Below are 25,181 nucleotides of genomic sequence, written 5' to 3'. Positions count from 1 at the left end.
AGCTTGCAGTGAGCCGAGATTGCGCCACTGCACTCCAGCCTGGGCGGCCGAGCGAGACTCCGTCTCAAAAAAAAAAAAAAAAAAAAAAAAGATAGCCCTTCTCCCCAAACTAACCTATGGATTCAATGCAATCCCAATCAGAATCTCAGCTTTTTTTTTTTTTCGGTAGAAGTTGACAACTAATTTTTCAATAACTGGACTTTACTAAGAGCATTATTAAGTTCACAGCAAAACTGAGCAGAAAGTACAGAGAGTCCTTATATACCTTCTTTCTTTCTCCCTACCCACAGACTCCTCAACATCCTTCCAGAGTGGCGCATTTGTTACAATCAATTAACCCACACTGACACATCATTATCATCCATAGTTCATAGTTTACATTAGAGTTCATTCTTGGTGTTGTACATTCTATGGTTTGGACAAATGTATAATGACATGTATCCACAATTATAGTACCATGGAAAATAATTGCACTGCCCTAAAAATCTTCTGTGCTCTGTCATTTTATCCCTCCCTCCCTTCTAATTCCTGGCAACCACTGATCTTTTAACTGTCTCCATTGTTTTGCCTTTTCTAGAATGTCATGGAGTTGGAATCATATAGTTGCAGCCTTTTTAGATTGGCTTTTTTTTTTTTTTTTTTTTTTGAGAGAGAATCTCGCTCTGTCACCCAGGCTGGAGTGCAGTGGTGCAATCTCAGCTGACTGCAACCTCCATCTCCTGGATTCAAGTGATCCTCCTGTCTCAGCCTCCCAAATAGCTGCGATTTCAGGTGCGTGCCACCACGTTGGCTAATTTTTGTATTTTTAGTAGAGACGGGGTTTCGCCATGTAGGCCAGGCTGGTCTCAAACTCCTGACCTCAGGTGATCCACTTACCTTGGCCTCCCAAAGTGCTAGGATTACAGACATGAGCCACTGCCCCCAGCAGATTGGCTTCTTTTACTTAGTAATATGCACTTAAAGTTTCTCCATGTGTTTTCATTGCCCGATAGCTCATTTCTTTTTAGTACTGAATAATATTCCATTATCTGGATGTATCACAGTTTGTTTATCCACTCACTTATTGAAGGACATCTTGGTTGCTTCCAACTTTTGGCGATTATAAATAAAACTGCTATAAACACCCACGTGTAGAATTTTGTGTGGACATAAGTTTTTGACTCATTTTGGTAAATACCAAGGAGCACAATTGCTGGATCACATGGTAAGTGTATGTTTAGTTTTGTTTATTTTTTAATTTTTTTATTTTTTGAGACAGAGTTTCACTCATTGCCCGGGCTGGAATGCAATGGCGCGATCTTGGCTCACCACAACCTCTGCCTCCTGGGTTCAAGCAATTCTCTGACCTCAGCCTCCCAAGTAGCTGGGATTACAGGCATGCGCCACCATGCCTGGCTAATTTTTTTGTATTTTAGTAGAGACGGGGTTTCTCCATGTGGGTCAGGCTGGTCTCGAACTCCTGACCTCAGGTGATCCGCCTGCCTTGGCCTCCCAAAGTGCTGGGATTACAGGCGTGAGCCACCGTGCCCAGCTGTTAGTTTTGTCAGAAACTCCAAACTGTCTTCCAAAGTGGTTATACTATTTTATATTCTCACCGGCAATGCATGACAGTTCCTGCTGATTCACATCATTACCAACGTTTGGTGGCGTCGGCAATTTGGTTGTTTGCCAGTCTAATAGGTGTGTGGTGGTATCTCATTGCTGTTTTAATTAGTACTTCCCTGATGACATATGATATGAAGCATCTTTTCATATGCTCATCATCTTTGCCATCTGTATAGCTTCTTTGGTGAGGTGTCTGTTCAGGTATTTTGCCCATTTCTTTCTTTTTTTTTTTTTTTCAAGATGGAGTCTTGCTCTGTTGCCCAGGCTGGAGTGCAGTGGCACAATCTCAGCTCACTGCAAACTCTGCCTCCTAAGTTCAAGTGATTCTCCTGCCTCAGCCTCCTGAGCATAGGTGCATGCCACCACACCCAGCTAATTTTTGAATTTTCAGTAGAGATGGAGTTTTACCAGTCCAGGCTGGTCTCAAACTCCCAACCTCAAGTGATCTGCCTGCCTCGGCCTCCCAAAGTGCTGAGATTACAGGCATGAGCCACCATGCCAGTTTGCCCATTTCTTTCTTTTTTTTTTTTTTTTTTGAGATGGAGTCTCACTCTGTCACCAGGCTGGAGTGCAGTGGCAGGATCTTGGCTTACTGCAACCTCCACCTCTCGGATTCAAGCGATTCTTCTGCCTCAGCCTCCCAAGTAGCTGGGACTACAGGCATGCGCCACCACACCCAGCTAATTTTTGTATTTTTAGTAGAGATGGGGTTTCACCATGTTGGCCAGGATGGTCTCAATCTCTTGACCTTGTGATCGACCCACCTTGGCCTCCCAAAGTGCTGGGATTATAGGCGTGAGCCACCGCACCCAGCCCCAGTTGCCCATTTCTTAATCAAATTGTTCATTTTCTTACTGTTGAGTTTATAGATTGATTGCATTCAATCTATACTAGAGATGAAATTGGGAAGAACTGACATTCTGACAATATTAAGTCTTTCTATCCATGAACATGGGATGTCTCTTATTTATTTAGCTTTTCTTTGAGTTCTTTCACCAGAGTTTTGTGTTTTTCCTCATATAGATGTTGTATGTATTTTGTTAGATTTAAACCTAAGTACTTCATTCTTTTTTAGTATTACTGTAGATAGTAGTGCGTTTTAAATTTGAAGTTCCACTTGTTTTTTACTGGCATATAGAAACGCAATTTATTTTTGTTATATCCTACAATCTTGCTATAATTGCTTATTAGTTTCAGGAGTTTTTGACAATTCTTTTAGATTTTCTACATACACAACCAGGCAGTCTGGTAACTAAGAAAGCTTTGTTTTCTCCTTCCCAATCTGTATACATTTTATTTCATTTTGTCTTCTTGTGCTTGCTAGAACTTCTAGTACAGTGTTGAAAAGGATTGGTGAGAAGGAACATCCTTGCCTTGATCCTGATCTCAGCAGGAAAGATCTAGTTTCTAAATATGATGTATGATGTTAGCTGTAGGTTTTCTGTAGATATCTTTATCAAGTGAAGAAGTTCCCCTCTATTCTTAGTTTACTGAGTTTTTTTTTTTAATCGTAAATAATTGTTGGATTTTGTCAGGTGCTTTTTCTACATCTATTGATATGATCATGTGATTTTTCTCCTAATGTAATATGATAGCACTAATTGATTTTTAAATGTTGAACCAATCTTGCAGACCTGGATAGATACCACTTGGTCATGGTTATAAATTCCACTTGTTCATGGTGTATAATTATTTTTATACATTGCTGGATTTGATTTGCTAGGGTTTTTTTTTGTATTTTTGTTTGTTTTGTTTTGTTTTTGAGACAGTGTTTCACTCTTGTCTCCCAGGCCAGAGTGCAATGGTGCAATCTTGGCTCACTGCAACATCTGCCTCCCGGTTCAAGTGATTTTCCTGCCTCACTCTCCCCAGTAGCTGGGATTACAGACACCCACCACCATGCCTGGCTAATTTTTGTATTTTTAGTAGAAATGGGGTTTCACCACATTGGCCAGGCTGGTCTCAAACTCCTGACCTCAGGTGATCCACCCGTCTCGGCCTCCCAAAATGCTGGGATTACAGGCTCGAGCCACCACACCCAGTCTGATTTGCTAGTATTTTATTGAAGACTGTTGCATTTATGTTCATAAGAGAGACGAGTCTGTACTTTTATTTTCTTGTAATGTCTTTGTCTAGTTTTGGTATTATGTTAATGCTGGCCTCACAGAATAAATTAAAACATATTCCTCTGCTTTTATCTTCTGGACAAGATTGTAGAGAAGTTGTATAATTTATTCCTTAAATGTTTAGTAAAATTTACTACTGAACCTATCTGCAGCCTGGTGCTTTCTGTTATTCATTATTGATTCAATTTCTTTAATAGATTTAGGTCTATTCAAATTGTCTATTTTTGTGTGAGTTTTGGCAGATTGTGTCTTCCAAGGAACTGGTCCATTTCATCTAGGATACCAAATTTGCAGGCACAGAGTTGTTCATCATATGCCTTTATTGCCTCTTTAATGTCCATGAGTTCTATATGAGGTCTAATGGCCCCTCTTTCATTTTGGGTATTAGCAATTTCTGTCTTCTCTGTTTTTTCCTTAGCCTGGCTAGAAGTTTATAGATTTTATTAATCTTTTCAAAAAACTATCTTTCAGTTTTATTGCTTTTCGCTATTGTTTTTCTGTTTTCATTTCATTGGTTTCTGCTCTAATTCTTATGATTTCTTTTCTTCTGCTTACATTGAATTTAATTTACTCATATTTTTCTAGTGCACTAAAGTGGTGGCTTAGACCATTGATTTTAGATATTTCTTCTTTTCTAATATAAGCAGTCAATGCCATAGTTCTCCTTTAAGCACTGCTTTTGCTGCACCCCACAAATTTTGATAAGTTGTATTTTCCTTTTCATCTAGGTCAAAGAAAGATTTTTAAATTTCTCTTGAAATTTCTACTCAGGCCATGTCTTATCTACAAGTGTGTTGTTTAATCAACAAGTAGTTTGGGATTTTCCAGTGACAACCCAACTTGAAATTTTATATAGAATACCAACAGACCTAGTAATTCCAAGACAATCTTGAAGAACAATAATGTTGAAGGATTTGTACTACCAGATTTCAATGCCACATTAAGAGAGTGTAGTGATGGCATACGGATAAATAAATATAGCTAAAGAGACCAATGACACAGAATAGAAAATCCCCAAATAGACTCACATATTATATTTACTTTATTTTCAACAAAGGCATCAATACCATTAACGGGAAAAGAAAAGTCTTTTCAATAAATGGTGCTGGATCAGCTGGATCTCATATGGAAAAAAAAATGAACTTTGATCTCTACCTCACACCAAATCCCCAAATTAAACTGTATGACATTACATTAATTTTAGCGTTATGAAAGCTAAAATTAGATATTTTGAAGAAAACAGGACCTTGGGATAGGCAAGAATTTTTTAAATAGAGCAAAAATAGCACCAAGTATAAAAGAATAAGTGTATAACTTGGACTTTTTCAAGATTTAAAACTCTTGCTCATCAAAAGCAAGTTTAAAAAATATTCATAGACTAGGGAAATATTTACAACACTAATATCTAACAAAGAAATATCCATAACAATTAAGAACAACTACAAGTTAATAAATAAAAGAAAAATAACTCAGTTATAAGATTGTCAAAAAGACTTGAGCTATAGTAAAGAAGAAATCCAAATGGCCAAGAAACATGTGAAAATGTTCTCAGCCTCTTTAGTAATCAGAAAATGCAAATTAAAAGCATAGGCAAATACCATTTCGTACCATCTGAATGGCTAAAAGGTAAGGGATTGACAACATCAAGTGTTGGCAAAGAACGTGACACAAGTGGAACTGTCATATATTGGTGGTGGGAGTGTTCAATGTTAAAATTCTTTTGAAAAACTGACTTACATTCCCCAATGAAGTCAAACATACAACTACTCCATGGTCCAGCAATTCCACTCCCAGGAATATATCCAAGAGAAATCAATGCATTTGTCTATCAAAAGACATATTCTAGAGTGTCTATAGGCAGCACTGTGTGTAATGGGACCTGTCCCAATGCTCCCTGACAACAGGACAAATTCTGATAGAGTCACACAATGGAATGAACTGTCCACAACTACAGGCAGTAATGGGGTAAAGTTCCTCATAAATACTGTTTTGAGCAAGAGTAGCAAGACACAAAAGACTACATTTTGTGTGGATCCATGATTATAAAGTACCAAACAAGCAAAATGAATCTAGTTGGGACAGAGGCTGCTGGTTGGAAGGAGGGAGTAGGAGTGGAAATAAATGGAAGAGAACACAGCGGGTCTTGGGGTGCTGGGGAAGCTGTGTTTCATTGATCTGGGTCTAGGTTAAGTAGGTGAGTCCAGTGAAAATTCATCAAGCTGTAAACTTGTGATATTTGCACCTTTCTATACGTATACAATACAGCAATGAAAAGTAAGAAACCAATCCAAAAGAAATCAAACCAATATCCGAGTTAACAATAGAACAAAATATGAAATACAAGGAACAACTCTAATGAAAAATGTGTACAACACAATACTATAAAATACAACTGAAAGAAGAACTAAATACATAAAGGTATATGTTGTTCATGGCTCAGAAGAGTCAGTGTTGTCGATGGGCCAATATATATACACATGCAAAGATTCTTGGTCTCATTAATTATTAGGGAGATACAGATCAAGACCACAGTCAGAAATCATTTTATGCCCATATGACAGGCAAACTTTAAGAAGTCTGACAATAGCAAATACTGGAAAGGCTGTGGGCCAATTACATCTCTTACACATGGCCAGTAGGAGTGTGAGCTGATACAGCCACTTTTGAAAATAATTTGGCACAATCCTATTAGGTTGAATATTTGCACACCCTGCTACCCAACAATTTCACATTCAGGACCTGTCCAAGGGATCATGCTCAGCATCAATGTTTACGCTAACAAAAAAGTGGAAGGCAGCTCAATGTTCAACTATAGGACACCAGATAAAGTGAGGAGTATTCCCACAATAGGATAACAAGTGAGAATGAATGAAGTAAAATATCCCTAACGCCCACATATAATATCATATCATTCTTATAAAGTTTAAAAACAAAAAGACAAAACTCATGTATGCATTTTATATATATATATACATATATATATATATATATATATATGAAAAGAGACAAGCTAGAAAGGGTAACAAGTGTCAAAGTCAGAGTAGTTCTTTGGTTACTTTCGGGGGGAAAACTTAGGGAGCTGTGTCTCATCATGTTCTTGGGTAGGGCTGTGGTTACACTAGGATTTGTTATGTTCAGTGGACACATAAACCAAGAGACAGAACTGGACCATGCCTGCAAGAGTGCAGCTGCCACTGAAACGAAGATAAGAATCAACCCTGTCTTCCTACGTGAGGGCAGGCTCTTCTCATTGTCAGTCCTTCCAAATCCTGCCCACTTCCAGGGCTCACCTGACCTCCACATGTTGACCTTCGCCTGTGTGGCCCCTCCTCTATCACACCTCAGCAAACCGGAGAAGTGAAGGGGATCTTAGAGCTACTTTTACTTCTTACTTTATATAATTTTGTTAATAGTGAAAATTATAGGCACTTTTTCTGGCACTTTTCTGTATTTCCATATAAATATATAAAACAAAATCTTAGTTTTAAAAATCTAGAGAACATGGGGCCGGGCACAGTGGCTCACGCCTGTAATCCCAGCACTTTGGGAGGCCGAGGCGGGCGGATCACGAGGTCAGGAGATCGAGACCATCCTGGATAACACGGTGAAACCCCGTCTCTACTAAAAATACAAAAAATTAGCCGGGTGTCTTGGTGGGCGCCTGTAGTCCCAGCTACTCCGGAGGCTGAGGCAGGAGAATGGCGTCGACCCAGGAGGCGGAGCTTGCAGTGAGCCGAGATCGCGCCACTGCACTCTAGCCTGGGCGACAGAGCAAGACTCGTCTCAAAAAAAATAAATAAATAAAAAATCTAGAGAACATGTTTTAGTACAGAAGTTGGAAACTGGTGGTTTACCCTACTCAGGATTAAAAAGAAAAAAAGCAAAGAATATTGCCAACATTTAAAAATCACAAAATTTTATACAGAAGTCCATATTTCTGGCTTCTTTTTAAAAATCAGACGATCTGGCCAGTGTTTGTGCATTCCTACTTAGCAGCTGCCTGCCAAGGCTGAGCGGCACCAAGTTCCCACCCTTCTGATGCCACACTCAGCTCATTCACACTGCCTGCCTGGCCGCGGCATTTGTTCACCAATTTCTCTTTACCATCTTCCCTTCCCTTACGTGGCACGCATGTTTGTCTCTGTGTCCTGACATGAAGGAAGCCTGTTCTTAGTAGCTCAGGGTCATCATCTCCTTGGGCAGATGAGGACTCTAACAAGAATCCAGGGAAATGACCGCACACCCTGGCACAGAGGTCACCCCAAGCCAGGCTCCAGGTGAGCCATCAGTAGACAGGGCTCCAAAGGTGAGGGCAGGAGGTGCCCGAGTTGCTGTCGGGGGTTGTTGGCCTAAAGAGCTGAGATCTGTCCTACTGGGAGGTAGGAAAATAAATCCATGATGGAACCAGACCATATTTCACAGGGAGACACAGGCGGGTGATAGGCACGGCTGGAGGAGACCACTTGACATTTTGGTACAGGCTGAAAAAGAAAATTCAGGGTTCAGCCTTTTATAGAAAATTATCAAACCAATGTTTAAAAGAAACATTCTCACTCAAAACCTGAGACTCACCTTGTCTGAGCTCAAATCACAGTGTTTGGGCCTCAGGGGTGGGCAAGAAAACTGGGTCAGGATCAGAGAGGGCTGCAGAGTGGGGTGGGGACCGTGGCAACACCAGGCTGGGCCCAGGCAATTCAGAAGGGCCTGGCATGGCATAATGCCCTCAGGACACTGACCAGAAACCAGGCCTCAAAAAGAAAGAAAGTCGCAGCCAGGCGTGGTGGCTCACGCCTGTAATCCCAGCACTTTGGGAGGCCGAGGCGGGTGGATCACGAGGTCAGAAGATCGAGACCATCGTGGCTAACACGGTGAAAGCCCCGTCTCTACTAAAAATACAAAAAATTAGCCGGGCGTGGTGGCGGGCGCCTGTAGTCCCAGCTACTTGGGAGGCTGAGGCAGGAGAATCGCTTGAACCTGGGAAGCGGAGCTTGCAGTGAGCCGAGATCGCGCCACTGCACTCCAGCCTGGGCGACAGAGCGAGACTCCGTCTCAAAAAAAAAAGAAAAAGAAAAAGAAAAGAAAGTCGCACTCAACAGGGAATTCGGGTTCCCTCTGGCCTGCACCTTTTTCTTCTTTCCATCTTCTGATTATTAAAAGGGTGAATTACCTACATCAGGCAGGGCTGTGGCTGTGGCTCGGATCCCCGCCGTCGCCTGCCCCGGCCCCAGACCTAGAACCTGATGCTGGCCTCTGAGCGCCAGGGCCCTGCAGGTCTCTGCGATGCACATAGACAGGAAATGTCCACGCCAGCTCAGACCAGACAGACTGTGGACAAAACAGGCTCTGCTGACAAGCGCACACGAGGCTCAGGGACCACGGGTACTTTCAGTCAGGCCTGAGCCGCGAAGGGCTGAGCAGCGCGCACCGGAAGGGGTGAGGACCCTGCCGGAAACCCACACGGACAGAAAGACGCCCTCGGAAGACCAGGATGACAGCAGTGCTGTGCGGGAAGACGGCACCGTGATCTACACTGGCAGAAGCTCTGCCCACGTAAGAGTATGAGGGTCTGAGGGGAAAGTATGAGGCGACGGTCTGTGGGTCTGAGGGGAGGGTCTGAGGGTCTGTGCGTCTGAGAGGAGGGTCTGAGAGGACAGATTGAGGGTCTGAGAAGAGGGTCTGAGGATCTGAGGGAAGGGTTGGAGGGTCTGAGAGGAGGGTCTCTGGGTCTGAGGGGAGGGTCTGTGGGTCTGAGAGGAGCGTCCGAGGGTCTGAGGGGAGCATCTGAGGGGAGGGTCTGTGGGTCTCTTGGGAGGGTCTGAGGGAAGGGTCTCAGGGTCTGAGGGTCTGAGAAGAGAGTCCGAGAGGGAAGGTCTTTGGGTCTGAGAGGAAGATTGAGGGTCTGAGGGGAGAGTCTGAGGGTGTGAGCGGAGGCTCTGAGGGTCTGAGCTGAGGGTCTGAGGGTCCGAGGGTTGGAGAGGAGGGTCTGTGGGTCTGAGAGGAGCATCTGAGGGTCTGAGGGGAGGGTCTCTGAGTCTGAGAGGGGGGTCTGTGGATTTGATAGGCAGCTCTGAGGGGAAGGTCTGAGACTCTGAGAGGAGGGTGTGAAGGAAGGGTCTGAGGGTCTGAGGGGAGGGTCTAAGGGGAGGGTCCGTGGTTCGAGGGGAGAATCTGTGGGTCGGAAGGGAGAGTCTGAGGATATGAGTAGAGGGTCTGAGGGGAGGGTCTGAGGGTCTGACAGGAGGGTCTCTGGGTCTGAAGCGAGGGTCTGAAGGCCTGAGGGAGGGGTCTCATCCTCTGAGAAGAGGTTCTGAGGGTCTGAGGGGAGGGTTTCTGGGTCTGAGGGGAGGGTCTGAAGGCCGGAGGAGAAGGTCTCGTGGTCTGAGAAGAGGTTCTGATGGTATGAGGGGAGGGTCTGAGGGGAGGGTGTGTGTATCTCGGGGGGTTCTGAGGGTCTGATGGGAGGGTCTGTGTTATTTTGGGGGGGCGTCTGAGGGTCTGAGGGGAGGGTCTGAGGGCCTTGAGAAGAGAGTCTGAGGGTCAGACAGGAGGGTGTTTGGGTCTGAGAGGAGGGTCGAGGTTCTGAGGGGAAAGTCTGAGGGTATGAGGGGAGAGTCTGAGAGCAGGGTCTGAGGATCTGGGGAAAGGGTCAGAGGGGAAGGGGCTCTGGGTCTGCAGGGAGGGTCTGAGAGTCTGAGAAGAGGGTCTGAGGGGAGGGGCTCAGGGTCTGAAAAGAGGTTCTGAGGGTCTGAAGGGAGGGTCTCAGGTTCTGAGGGGAGTGTCTGTGTATCTCAGGGGGGTTCTGAGGGTCTGATGGGTCTTTGTATCTCGGTGGGGGGTCTGAGGGGAGGGTGTGACAGTCTGAGAAGAGTCTGAAGGTCAGAGAGGAGGGCGTTTGGGTCTGAGAAGAGAGTTGAGAGTATGAGGGGAGAGTCAGAGGAGGATCTCTGGGTCTGAGGGAAGGGTCTGCGGGTCTGAGAGGAGGGTCTGAGGGTCTGAGGAGATAGTCCATGGGTTTAGGGGGAGAATCTGTGGGTCTGAAGGAAGGGTCTGAGGGTATGACTAGAGGGTCTGAAGGTCTGAGGGGAGGGTCTGAAGGTCTGAGAAGATGGTCTGAGGGTCTGAGGGGAGGGTCAGAGGGTCTGAGGAAAGAGTCAGAGGGTCTCTGTGTCTGACAGGAGGGTCTGAGAAAAGGGTCTGAGGGGAGGGTCTGTTGGTCGGGTGGGAGGATGGTTGGGTCTCATAGGTGGGTCTCCTGGTCTGAGGGAGGTCTGAGGTTGAGAAAGGTCTGAGGGGTGCTGAGGTCTGTAGATTTGGTTAAGAAGGTCTGAGAAGAAGGTCTCATTTCTGAGGAGGTCTGTGGGTCTCAGAGAGTCTGAGGGGGGTCTAAGGAGTGAGGTCTGTGGGTCTAAGGGAGGTCTGTGGGTCTGAAGAAGTCTGAGGTCTAGGGAGGGGATATGGGGGGTCTAAAGATGGTCTGAGAGAGACTCGGTGTGTAGGAGGTCTGAGGAGAATCTATTTGGGTCTGTAGGAGGGTCTAAGGTATGAAAAAGAGTTCTGAGTGTCACCAAAGGGAGGGTCTGTGCATCTCAGGTGAGGGTCTGAGGCAAAGGTCCTTGGGTCTCAGGGGAGGATCTGAGGGTGTGAGGGGAGGTTTTGAGGATCTGAGAGGAGGGTCTGAGAAGATGGTCTGTGGGTCCGAGGTAAGGGTCTGAAAGGATGGTCTGTGGATCTGACAGCAGGGTCTCTGGGTCTGAGAGGAAGGTCTGAGGGTCTTAGGGGATTGCCTGTGGGTCTGAGGGTAGTGTCTCGGTTTGACAGGAGGGTTTGTGGGTCTGAAGGAAGGGTCTGAGGGTGTGAGAGGAGGGTCTGAGGACTGATGGGATGGTCTGTGGGTCTAAGAGGAGTCTGAGGACTGATGGGATGGTCTGTGGGTCTAAGAGGAGGGTCTGACAGAAGGGTCTGTGGGTATGAAGGGAGGGTCTGAGGATAGTTTGAGGGGGGCATCTGAAGGGAGCGGAGGGTTTGAAGGGAGGGGAGGGTCTGTGGATCTATAGGAAGTGTCCGTGGGTTGGGGAGGGTCTGCAGGTCTGAGGGGAGGGTCTGAAGGTAGGGGATGGTCTGTGGGTCTGTGGGAAAGGTCTGTGGGGCGGGGAGGTTATGGGTCTGAGGGGAAGGTCTATGAGTCTGTGGGAAGGGTCTGTGGGTCTGAGGGGACTGCTTCAGGTCTGTGGATCTGTGGGAGGGGTCTGTGGGAAGTGTCTCTCAGTCTATGGAAAGGGTCTGTGGGGCTGAGGGAAGGGGCTGAGGGGATCACTTGTGGGTCTTTGCGAATGATCTGAGGGGTGGGTCTCTCAGGCTGTGAGTTAACTGCAGACATGATAAGTGCTGCGGAGGAGGTGTTAGGAGCTACAAAAATGCCACAGAGAGAGACCTCGCAATGTTGTTGTCAGGAAAGTTGATCCAAGAAAGTGTTGTGGATTTAAGATCTCAGGGATGAGTGGTGAGAGACAGCTGGGGTCGTGTGGACCGGAGGGAATTGGTGAGAAGTTCTTTAAGTCTGATAGAGGACTCTGAAATTTATCTTCAGAGTGAGCGGGAGCTGAGGAAGAGTTTGATTTATCTTCAGAGTGAGTGGGAGCTGAGGAAGAGTTTGGGGCAAGTGGATGGCTCTTTGTTGTTGTTGTTTTTAACTTTTTGTTTTAAATGAATTTGAGACTTACTAAAAAGTTGCAGAAATAGTATCCACAGTTCCCACATAATCCTCCCCGGCTTCCCTCATATCCATGTCTGGCATGGCCATGACACAGATATTAAACCCAGCACCTAGTGTGACACCGTGGCCCGTGCCTGTAATGCCACAATTTTGGGAGGGCAAGGCAGGAGGATCGCTTGAGCCCAGGAGTTCAAGACCAGCCTGGGCAACACAATGAGGTCTCATCTCTACAAAAAATAAAATCAAATTACCTGGGTGTGGTGGTGTGCGCCTGTGGTCCCAGCTACTTGAGTGGGGAGGATCGCTTGAGCCCAGGAGTTGGAGACTGCAGTGAGTCATGATTGTGCCACTGCACTCCAGCCTGGGTGACATAGCCAGACCCTATGTCAGCCCTAACCATCCTTGTCCTGGGGCCTGGGCATGGATTTTGCTGTCTCGTGTTCTCAGGACTGTATGAAGTCCAGCCCATTTGGCAAGCATCCAGTGGAGGTAAGGCTGTCTCTCAGTGGCTCCTGAGCTGATGTGTCCACCTACAGGTCCAGGTGGTGTCTGCTGAGTCTCCTGGTCAAATCGCTGTCCTTCCTCTGTAGTGGATAATCGTCCTGGAGACACTGGGAGACCAAATCCTGATTCTCCTGGAACTTCTCTGATTTTGGCTTCCATGGGGGTCTTGTCGGCAGCAATCAGTTCCGTGGACTTTGCCTGGTGGTGATTTTCTGTTTCCCCCTTTCCTCAGGCATTTATCCATCGAGGTTCTCCTGCAGGGAAGAGCAGTTGGTCCCTCTTCCCCGTTTGCGTGTTGACACGGTCAGTGATGACAGCAGCGTGAACTTGCATGCATTTACTTTATTCTACAGTTTGCAATCAGCACGGCCATTGTGCATTTTGTTGCTCACACCACCCATGGTTGGCCCCTATGTCATCGCAGGGAATGACATTGACAGATTTACAGTTTAAAGCCCCTGCTTGCAGTGTGGGTGTGGGGTGTAACTGGCCAGGGATGGACGCAGTGAGATAAGGCCCAGACTTCCCACAGTAGCAATGTCATCTCAGTGACTAATGAGGAGCTGAGAGCTTCCTCAGTATTCAAAGCCCTTCTTCACTGATCTAGCCCTGGGTAGAATGCGGGTTTAAAAAGCCTAATGTGGTACATGCTTGAGTCCCTCCGATGTTCTAGAAACAAAACCTGCTTTCCTTGAGACTTGCTTTCTTGTATTTGCTTAAAGACAACGCGACCTCTCAGCGTGGCAATCCCAGAAGCAGGTCACTGGACAACTTGTTAATTTCGAGCGCAGTGACTGGGATTTCAAGGTGGAGACTGGTCCACCCGCTGGCTTTCAAGAGTGAGGACAGAGGTGCCACCTTCTAACTATGCTTTTTAACAGGATTCTGTTTGCAGTGCCACAAACAAAGTGAGCCACTGGGAGGCAGCAGAGCCCTTGGAAGGGAGGTGCATCTGGCAGCCAGAGCTCATTGCGGGACCACCCACAGGCATGCGGAGCATCTTTGCCTTGTGGAGCCTGGCACCAGGACTGCCGGGAGGGGAAGAGGTTCAGCTCCCACACCCAAAGAACCTATGCCACACCAGGGCCCTCTCCAGCCTCACTGGCCGTGTTTCTGGGACCACTCCCCAGATTACTTGTCCTGGGGTCTGCTAGGGCAGGGAGGCAGGGCAGCCCTACAACCCCTCTGCAAACACACACATGCTCTCACCACAAACAGAGTAGAACCGCACCACATGGATTCTGCATAACGCCACACTGGGGCCCTGGATGTTTCCCCCTCATCCACCTTGTTTAGAATGTAGAACGAAGTCCAAAGCTTTTCTTCTAACAGTTCCAGGCAGGTTGGCATATCGAATCAATCCAAACCCAGTCTGCCTGTCCTCGGATCCCCTCTGCACCACAAAGCCCAGGCAGTATGATCACCACTTGCCAGAGGCCCTCACAGCTGGGCCTTCACCTGCGACCTGGGTTCCACACACTGCTTTACCTGCATGAAGCTTGGGGGCAGAATTGGCCAACAAGAGGTGCAGCTACACGCGAGTGGCCTGGGCCTCCCGGAAAGCCTTTGGACATTGTGCGGACTGCAGAGGAGCTCCTGGGGCCCAGTGCCAGTGTTGCTCATGCTTGGGCACCTCTCCTGCCACATCATCCCTGGTGGTGACGTCCACCGGCTCTCAGCCCAGATGGGGAGACCATCGGTCTTTATCCCTGAGTAAATCTCAATCTGCTTCCACCTGCTGGGGGGGATTCTGTGGTTTGCAACTAAGCCTCTGGAACCGAGGGCAGGATAGGAGGGACGTGAAGTGGGCGCTACGTGGTGGGTGCTGGACAGTCCTTCCTGGTCGTGTGACCATGAGCCAGTGACAACCTGAGCAGAGGGAGCCATGATGAAGCTTGTCACTGTAGCGCGCCTGGGCCTCAGCCTTGCAGCTCCAGGGGTGGAGCCCTTCCAGGAACAAACTCTTCTCTGCCACTCTGTGGACAGAAGGCCCTGTCCATGTAGGGGGCTCTCACTGCCATTCACATGCCTTGACCCTTCACTCCCCTCATGAGACTCAGAGCAGCCCTTCTGAGAACAAAGCGCAGTGAACATCTCTGGAGACACCAAAGTCCCCTCAAGTGAGAAACAGACTCCTGAACGCAGGTTTTCAGGATGTGAACCCCGGCCCAGAGCCCTACTGATGGATGATGTGCCTATGCAGTCCCCAGGGTGCCTTTGACCTCTTATTCTGTAACTTCACATTTCAATTAAAGTGTTGAGGGAAGATGGCCATGACCAACACCAACTCAAAGCTGTCCATCAATACAGTGAAGAAAACAGCCTCTGAAGTCAGCTTTCAGTGTGTGAAAGGCGGGCTGCCCTATTACAGGGCTCTCTCTGTGAATGTCACTGTCCTGTTGAGCAGCCTTGAGTGAACAACTGGACCTCCACGGCCACCATTTCCTCCCTGGCAAACTGTCATGCTAGTCAGCCCCGGCGTCCAGGACCGACTCACAAGGCCTCACCTTGGTGAGCAGCGGGGTCTCGGCCGCAGTTCCGCTGGGTAGGAAGTGCCCTTTGGCTTCTGCAGCAGGGCTCACTTTCTGTACGCCGCCCACCCACAGGCCCGTGGGACCCGTCTGTCTGTACTTGGGCTGTCTCCCTGTGCCCGGGATGTGGCAGCAGTGGCCAGTGTCCTGGGCCCCTGCCCTCTGTGAGGCTACCACGTCCTGGCTGCTGGGCCCTCCTCTTGCCCTCCGGTCCCAACTCTGAAGTCTGAGAAGCTTTGTCCAGCCCCTCCCAGCTTCTGCCTACATTGCATGCCTGCCTCCCCTTTCACCCTCTCAGCAGAGACTGCAAATGTTCCTGCTGCTTAGGCTTTTGTAAAACAAACACCAGGAACACAGGAAACTAGGTTTGTCCTGGAGCTGGGGCTGCCAAGAACACAGAGATGCTGGGGGAGGAAATGCCCATCTCAAAACCTGCACAACCCCGTCCAGACCCGCGACCCTGTCCAGACCTGCCACCTCATCCAGACCCGTGACCCCGTCCAGACCTGCGTGTGCTCAGGGGGCGCAAGCCGACACTGACACCCGAAGCGAGCGTGGGCTTAGAGAGAAAGCCCCCCAGAAATGTGCTCTTTTCCCACAGGGTGCAGGTGACACCTGCTTGGACACATCGGCTTATGGACACATTGGCTCGTAGGGATATCTCACCCCAGACCACTGAAGCAGCAGAGACACTGCAGTGATGCAATCACCCCCTTCATCAACCTTTAAATTTGAAATAGTGATGCCCCCCTTCACCCCACCCTCTTTTTTTTTTTTTTTTGAGACAGAGTCTCGCTCTGTCTCCCAGGCTGGAGTGCACTGCCGCAATCTCGACTCACTGCAACCTCTGCCTCCCAAGTTCAAGCGATTCTCCTGCCTCAGGCTCCCGAGTAGCTGTGACTACAGGCGGTGCCACCACGCCCGGCTAATTTTTTGTATTTTTAGTAGAGATGGGTTTTCACCATGTTAGCCAGGATGGTCTCAATCTCCTGACCTCGTGATCTGCCCGCCTCGGCCTCCCAAAGTGCTGGGATTACAGGCGTGAGCCACCGCACCTGCCAGTGACACCCTTTTTTTGTAATCCTTCACATAGACAACAGCTACATGTATCCCTTTTCAATTATTTCCTTACAGCCCCTCATACCTCCCCTTGCCTCTAGTTCTTGGGTCTGTTTCTCTGGGCCACACTTCATCTTATTCATAGATCATGGAATAATCTAGTTAGATTGTGAAAGGAAAGATTCCAGTTACACACCCACGGAAAGAGAGCCACAGCCCCATCCCCAACCTCGAGAGCACCCCCAGCCCTGGGTTCTCAGGACTTCATTTCACAGCCCTCTGGTCATTGACCATGCCAGGCAGCCTGTTTCCTGCCCCTGCCATTTGGGCCCTCTTTCCTCAGTGACATTACACCTGGTGGCTTCAGACTTTCTTGACTGCCTCAGTGAGAAGCTACTTTTTGCATCATCAGCACACACACACACACACGAGTGAGAAGTAGGTGTAAAATGGAAGCAAAAGCTTCATGAGATGGTGCACCCTCACCCTCTATTCTGTTCCACTTCCCTTTCTAATGGCAGTCATCATCTTCCAAATTGAATTTGCTCTCCACTGACAGGTTGCTGTTTGAGAAAGAAGCCTCTAAACCATCCTTCAAGGGATCACAGCATAGCAACCACTCCCAACTCTGTTCCTTGGGCCCCTCCTCTGAGTGCCATTATTCTCACTGCCTGGATTCACTCATTCAGTCAATGAGCAAACATGTAATGAAGGACAACTGTGCAGATCCGTGCTCCTCATGACAGGGTCCCGGGCCAGCAGCAACAGCAATGCCTGAATATTTGTTGGAAATGCACATTCTCAGGCCTGCCCCAGACCTCTGGGGTTTGCCCAGCAACTGGGTTTTGAGAAGCCCTCTCATGATGATTCTTATGTCCTCTCAAATCTGAGAGCCTCTCTGCTAGCTGATGCAGGCTGTGCCACGTAGCGCCAAGTCCTCCTAAACGTGTTGACACCATGGGAACAACACGTGGCCTAAGGGATCTCTTCAGAATGCTCTGTCACTGTTTCACACACTGAGGGACTAAGAAGTGGGTGAGGGCCTGCTCTCCCTGAGGCTGCATGCTTTCAGATTGTTCTTTATGCCAAGTTGTTTTGGGAGCTCCCTGCTAAACTGGGGTTCCAGTACCAGAGTGGTTGGCAACCCTGCCCTCTGGAGAAATGCAGGGGCCAGATGTGATGTTTACCATGCGCCTTCTGTGGGATGCTTCTCTTACCTGATGGATGGCCTAATGCCTGGTTGTCCATTGTGTGCCTGGGGTCCCTCACATGGGAAACTTGCTTGCAGTGGCAGATGCCCTGAGGCTCGTGTCTGACCCATGTCCAGGATTCGCCAGCCTGACCACTGCCCTAGGGCTGGAGCCCACTCTTATGTTCCCCCCGCCCACTGGGAACCAGGGAAACAGCCTGGGTAACCCCTAGTTCTTCTAGCGGAAGATGCAAATTCAACCCGGCCCCCACACATGCACAGCTGCACACACACCTGCACACACACACCTACACGTGTGCATCTGCATACATACACCTACAAAGACTCACTCACAGATCCTGCGTAGGGAGGGGCCCATGAGTCAGGAGGGCTGTCTTCCATCCCTGGGTCCCACCAGGCAGAAGTGAAGAGTTAAGCAGAGAGAGAGAGAGAGAGAGAGAGCACGGCAGCTAGTACTATAAATATATAGGGGAACAGGGTGTGGTCACTTTAAGTTCACAGGCAAATGCCTGACTAGGGCTCTGCTTCTAATACCCTGGCAGAAGCCTGGGCCCTGTCGTTCCCTTACACAAATGTTACGGCTGGGCTGGGAATAATGCCTCAAAAAGCTATTGGAGAACCTTTCATGAGACTTCTTCTTGAGCTTTCTGGTCCTGTAGTAAATCTGATGAAAGCTGTGGACCCTCTCCAGGTAAATGCACATGTGTACATGCTTGTGCACACACACACCTACACACAACTGCACACACTACATACACATCTACACATCCACACCCACACACGGGGACATTACCCCTGGACACACACCTACATACATGCATACACACCTACACACACCCCCCACATCTACACACACCTGTGCACACACACCCATGCACACCCCACCCACATGAGGGACATTACACTTGCACACACACATACCTGGACACACCTGTGCACACACACCTGCACATACCCACACATGCAAACATCTATGCATGTGCACCTACACATACACCCCTACACAAATCTGCACACACACACATCTCATACGCCTGTGCTAACATGCCCACCTGTACATGCACACCTACACACAACTGCACACACTCACCTGTGCACACACGTCCACCCATGCACACCTGCACACACCTACACACCTGTACACACACCTGTACACACCTACACATACCTGTGCACACACACCTGCACACACACACACCTGTGTAGGTAGAGGACCAGTGGTTTGTTTCCTGGAGAGCTGCCTTCCTCAGCCTCCTCCAAGCTGACCAGCTGCTCTCTCCCCAGATGGGCAGCTCTTGTCCCAGATTCTGCTTGGAATCCCCTCAGGGTGGTGCTCTGTGTGCTGGACCCCAAGCCATCTTCCTTGGTTTTGAAACATTTTCTACAGCAGCTTCCAGAGGAGGGGCTCGTGACTCTGAAGACATCTTTATTATGCTCTTCACCGCTCATTCTCCAGGTATCGGATCCTAGGTGGAATTCATTTTCCTTGGGAATCTCAACAGCTTCACTCTACTGCTTTCGTGTTGTTGAGAAGCCCAAGGCTTTTTTATCTCTGTCCCTTTGCCTGAGAGCTGATTTAGTTTCTTTCTGAAAGCTATTTAGAACTTTATTCAATGTTCTGAAATTTTGTGATGATGTGGTTTGTGAGGGACTTTTTTCATTTACTGTGTAGGTATCTGTGGTGCCCATATGACTGAGACAAAGAAATGGAAAATGGCAGGGAAAATGTAAGAAAATTAGAGGATCAAACCAGGCAGTCCATCATCCAGCCAAAAGAGGGTCCAGAAAAAGAACCAAAGACACCAGGGACAGAGCTGCCAGAAGCAACCTGGGAAAGTCCCCAGGTCTCAGGAGCATTGGCCAAGCTCCTAGGTTCCACCGTCTCTTCCATCTCTCCTGAGTGTTTTTATTTTGGTAATCTCTCTTTTTTTTTTTTTCATTTCAAAGAGATTTTTTCTTGATTATTTTTCGTGATATTCTGTTCTTATTTTATGGATGTACTATCTTTTCATACATCCCTGACAGTGTATTAATGGTAAGTTTTAATTTTATTTATTTATTGTTCTTTTTTCTTGGAGACAGACTCTCGCTTTGCCACCCAGACTGGAGTGCAGTGGCATGATCTCGCTCACTGCAACCTCTGTCTCCCAGGTTCAACCGATTCTCATGCCTCAGCCTCCCGAGTATCTGGGACTACGGTTATGTGCCACCATGCCTGGCCACACACCTGGATTTTTTTTTTTTTTTTTTTGTAGTTTTAGTAGAGACAGGGTTTCACCATGTGGCCCAGGCTGGTCTTGAACTCCTGAGCTCAGGCAATCTGCCCTCCTTAGCCTCCCAATGTGCTAGGCGTGAGTCACTGCGCCCAGCCTAATGATAGGTTTTTAAAACATTTTCCATGACATTTTTTTCTGCTTCCTGAATTCTCTGTTTTCATTCTTCTGCTTTGGTCTTACCTGTAGGAAAGCCCCTAGGTGGAGGCTGTTCATTCATATCCATATATATATCCATTATATATATACACATTTTTTTTTGAGACAGGTCTCACTCTGTTGCCCAGGTTGGAGTGCAGTGGCATGATGATGGCTGACTGTAGCCTCGATTTCCCAGGCTCAAGCCATCCTCCCACCTCCTGAGTAGCTGAGACTACTTGAGCACCACCACACCCACCTAATTTTTGTATTTTTCGTAGAAACAAGGTCTCATCATGTTGCGCAGCCTGGTCTCAAACTCCTGGGCTCAAGCGATACATCTGCCTGAGCCTCCAAAAGCACCAGGACTTCAGGCATAAGCCTGGGGAACAGCAAGTCTTGTTCATTCATATGGAAGAGTTAAGATGCTAAAATGCTCCCTGGAAGTTCTATGAGAGGGTGGGTTGTCTCCAGGGGTGTCATTCCCCAAGGTGAGCTGATGTCAGGTCTCCTGTCTTGGCTCACCCAGAGCGTCTGGAGGAAAGTCCTGCAGCCCCTTGCCTTGTGGAAGTTCATGAAGTAAAGTCACTGTTCTGGGAGGAAGCCACACCTCTCTGTCCCAACCCCCTGGATTATAGGTGAAAATAAATTTTAACTTCTAATAATCTGATGTACTGCCCAAATTCTTGATGATTTTAGGAAGCCCAGTTAGTCTCCTCTTCTTTCCTGAAAAGCCCTAGCTGTTCACAGTGTGTTTTCACCACTCACTTTTGCCCAGCTCATGCTCAGGGGTTCACTTCTTCATGCACCACTGGTAAAAATCACAGGTGGCCCGATTTCATCACGCCTTTTCAAAGCGTTGACGATGCCAGGCACGGTGGCTCATGCCTGTAATCCCAGCACCTTGGGAGGCCAAGGCGGGCAGATCAGCTGAGGTCAGGAGTTCAAGACCTGCCTGGCCAACATGGTGAAACCCCATCTCTACAAAAATACAAAAAGTAGCCGGGCATGACGGTGGTTGCCTGTAATCCCAGCTACTTGGGAGGCTGAGGCAGGAGAATCGCTTGATCCTGGGAGGTGGAGGTTGCAGTGAACCGAGATCACGCCACAGCATTCCAGCCTGGGCGACTGAGCAAGACTCCATCTCAAAAAAACGAACAAACAACAACAAAAAAACCAAAGTGTTAACGATGACCAACCGATTGATTGGAAAGAGGAAACCCAAGCCCGATGGCTTTGTTCTTTTTTATTTTACTTTTGTTTTCTTTTCTACAGGAAGGAGGCTTTGGTCTTGCAAATGTGAGGGGAGCATTCCGGCCCAGGGGAAGCTCAGTGAGTAGCGGGTGTGGATTTGCGCTGCTGGACTTGGATGCATGACATGGCACAATTGTTTATTCTCCTTAATTAAATTTTTGCTGTGAGTTCCCATCTACCTGGCCAGAAATTTAACCTCAATCATTTTTATGGGTGTCTCTCCTGCTCTCAGAATCAAACTAGAACATTCTGGAGAGAACCTCCAGTCTTCAGGCCCCTGTGGGGGAACCTAGGTGGTGTGGGGCCAGGTGTCCACATCCCAGTGCAGAAACAGATGTCAGTTCCCCTTCCATGTCCCATGGGAACCTCTGGCACAGCTCCCTGGCAGTGGGTCAGGGTCCTCTCCCCAAGCCCTCATGACACCCAGAGGACCCACCCCTCACTGAGAAGCCCCACCCTCGGCCGACCCCTCAATCCTTCGGACTCTCCATCTCTTTAGCTGCTTAAACCAAAGCCAAAAAGACGCCCCATCACCCTCCCCGGGGCGAGGGAAGGCAGAGGTCACAGGACACAAACCCCTCGCTGCTCTCAGGAGAAGTACCCTCCTTCCTTCTGGAAGGGATTGGAAAATGAGACCAGCCTCTCTGTCCAGTCCCCTGGCAGTGGGTGCAGCTTTCCATGGCCAGCCTGAGAGATTCCAGGTGACTTGCTGGAGGTGGGAGGAGCCCAGAGGCTTCCCTGATGAGCTGTGAAAGGGCTTCCTGAGGGTGCTGAGAGATTGAGCAAAAGGCAGACAGGGAGGAAGGGGAAACGCTGGGTCCCCAGGGGGATAGCATCTGTACATCTCAGGCCCTGGAGGGCCGGGCCTCACGGTGACATGAACATGTGTGGCTGCAACCCCAGAGTCCTGGACAGAGGTGAAGGCACCCAGGATGAAAGGACTCGGGTAGGGTGGGCTTCGGACAGACCCCTAAACTCCAGAAGATTAGCAGGGACATAGGCGAGGCACTGGAATCACACAGGAGAAGAGTCCCTGGGAAGCTGGCGGCAGCAGTGTTATTTGAAGGACACCACAGTCATGGTGTGAGCTCTGCACTGGAGGAGCGCCCTGTCCTGGACACGGGCCATGCTGAAGAATGAGGAGCGTCACAGACTCGGGGACTCAGGCGTGTTCGTCTGTTCTCATGCTGCTATGAAGAACCTCCCCAAGACTGGGTAATTTATAAAGGAAACAGGTTTAATTGACTCACAGTTCTCCATGGCTGGGGAGACCTCAGGAAACTTACAATCATGGCAGAAGGAGAAGCAGACACATCCTTATTCACAAGGCAGCAGGAGGGAGAAGTGAGAGCACTAGAACAAACTGCCCCTTTCAAAACCGTCAGACCTTGTGAGAACTCACTATCATGAGAATAGCCTGGGGGACATCTGCCCCCATGATCCAATCACCTCCTTCCATCAACCCCTGACGATTACAGTTCAAAATGAGATTTGGGTGGGGACACAGCCAAACCATATCATCAGGGAAATATGGGGCGGGGAAGCCAGGAGAGGAGAAGGCAGCAGGGGGGAACAGGGAGACGTATGTGGCCCACCAGGAACTCAGGGACGCGGCTCCAGGCCATGGCCATGTCCTTGCAGTGCACTGCAGGGCACCAAGGGTGGGCACTGCCCAGTCCTGTGGGGATGAGCACGTGGTTACAGGAATGGGCTGAACTGAAGGAATTATAAAGAAAACCAAAACGGATTTCAAAATTTTTTCTTTAAAATATCTCCATGCAGTTTTTATAAGTTCCCATGACATTAATAAAAGTATTGTAAATTTCATTCATTCAAAAAATACATAAGAACTGCCTATTATGTATTATGCACCAGTGTTAGGATTTTTTATCCAAATATTTTTCCCAGTTTTGTTTGGCTTTCAAATTTGTTGATGATGCTTTCTGATATGCTGAAATTTTATATTTTCATATGAAATAGAATTTTTAAATAGTACAATTTCTTTCATTGCTCAGTATCCCAAGAACTTTTAAGTATCCTGTTTATAAATATTCAATTGACCCATGTTTATGGTCTAGCCTTGTAGTCCTGCCGTGTGGGTCCGTGGGTCTCCCCGCAAGCTCTTACTTTCCCAGGGCCTGTCCGAGTTGAGCTGGGTGTTGTCTGAGTTGAGCTGGGTGTTGTCCGAGTTGAGCTGGGTGTTGTTGGGTGATACAGGTCTGCATGGGCAGATGGGAGGCAGCTTTTGGGCAGCGGGGAAAGGACACAGAAGCAGAAATATCAAAGAAGAAATAAAACTGGCCTTGCAGACATAGAGGCCTCGCTGGTTGAGAATGGCTGGTTTTGGGGGGAGCGCAAAGGCCGTGTAAGCTCATGGCTGGAGCTCGAGACAGGAGACTGGACCACCCAGGTCCGTGCTCCGGGGACACATGGCCCAGGCACTCCCTACTGTCAGCTGTTGTTCAGGTTGTTATCGAGGCCGCCAACACCCCCTCCAGCCTCAAGCATCCAAGTTGGAAGCCTAGTTCTATAAGCCTGGTCTCAGATGTTGATCTGGTAGGATTTCACCCTAACCCGATGACAATTTTCAAATTTAAGATGAAGATGTCATGACCAAGCTGTTTAGCCTCCAGCAAACACGTCCCCACAAGACTCACCATAAGCCCGTCCTCCCACTTCTTTCTAGTGACATGCTACACACTGGGGAAATGCTGAGAGCAGGGTGGGGGCAATGTGGCTACTAGGTGCTTGTGTCGATCGGCAGACATGATGGGGATAGGATGGGGAGGGTGCAGCTTTCTGGAAGGTCTGGATGAAAGAGGAGTCATGAGGTCAAGAAAGGGTTCTGCTGGGTCAGCATGGGACAAACGGGCAGGTCACAGATGAGGAAGTCACTAGCAGAGAGGTGGGGGTGAAAACGGGAGTGACGGGTTCACAGAGCCAGGTCCTGTGGCTGGAGTGGGGCAGGTGGGCCCAGCTGGGGCTTTCAGGACACCATTCCTGGGCAGTTAGGGTCTTGCCTGAGTGCTCAGTTAGGCAGAGACCCTAGCATGCTTTCTCTTGTCATTCAGGGCACTTCTTATTTCATCTTGCAGACAGAGGCTAATTTCGTGTTTTGGGGGGAATTTGATGTTACTCTCTCATCAAGTAGGTTTCCTTCAGTTTAACAAAATTAAAAAGCCCCAGGTGGTCACAGGTGTTGGAGACAAAAAAAAAAGTCATCCTGTTGCAGAGACTCCACCGTATCCTGAATGCCTGGATGGGGAGAAGGCGAGTGCACGGGAAGATGGAGTGTCACAGGCGTGGCAAAGCGGCACAGGGACACAGCGATGAGCAAGTCAGCCTCAGGCAGACAGGCCACACCCAGGTGCTTCACATGCACCTGGCAACATCTCATATATCACCACGAGTGGAGGAGAAAACAGCACTAGACCATTTGGGATCATTTAGAAATGAAAAACCAATGCTATTTTCTAAAAATAAACATGTTTGTATCATTTCTCCGTTAATCTGCTTCAGACTAGATACAACTTACTTCAAAATGTTTTAATTTATACTACTGCAATCCATAATTTATGTGTGCAATACATAATTACACCTGCCATTTTTACCTTCTCTATCTCAAGTATTTTGGTCAAATTGTTAGGCTCTTAAAGCTGACACTTATAGGAAAACCCTGGCTTAAAGTACTTGCTATGTTGTACACAATAAATATGTTGAATTTTATCTGTCAATTAAAAAAATTCATGCAGCTGAAAAAGCCTAATA

At 48.1% G+C, this 25,181-nt stretch overlaps 1 protein-coding gene across 1 annotated transcript; it reads left to right on the top strand.

Annotated features, from left to right (window-relative positions):
- Window positions 1–9,011: 9,011 nt before the first annotated feature.
- Window positions 9,012–22,047, top strand: LOC131383375 (uncharacterized). Its single transcript, XM_058438176.1, has 4 exons — window positions 9,012–9,281; window positions 13,181–13,251; window positions 19,033–19,204; window positions 21,435–22,047. Exons 1-4 carry the CDS (start codon window positions 9,012–9,014, stop codon window positions 21,534–21,536), a joined length of 615 nt encoding a protein of 204 aa, XP_058294159.1. The 3' UTR covers window positions 21,537–22,047.
- Window positions 22,048–25,181: the final 3,134 nt, after the last annotated feature.

Source organism: Hylobates moloch, unplaced genomic scaffold (genome assembly GCF_009828535.3).
Source record: "Hylobates moloch isolate HMO894 unplaced genomic scaffold, HMol_V3 SCAFFOLD_4, whole genome shotgun sequence".
Classification (NCBI taxonomy): Eukaryota; Metazoa; Chordata; class Mammalia; order Primates; family Hylobatidae; genus Hylobates; species Hylobates moloch.
Note: the sequence above shows the minus strand (reverse complement) of the source record. Positions and strands in the feature narration are given on the sequence as shown.

Excerpts from the sequence above, each read along its gene's own strand:
- LOC131383375 (XM_058438176.1), top strand. The coding sequence starts at position 9,012 with ATGCACATAGACAGGAAATGTCCACGCCAGCTCAGACCAGACAGACTG. Across the intron at positions 9,282-13,180 it reads CTGGCAGAAGCTCTGCCCAC|GCATTTATCCATCGAGGTTC; the intron begins GTAAGAGTATGA and ends CCCTTTCCTCAG. Across the intron at positions 13,252-19,032 it reads CCCGTTTGCGTGTTGACACG|ATGGGCAGCTCTTGTCCCAG; the intron begins GTCAGTGATGAC and ends CTCTCTCCCCAG.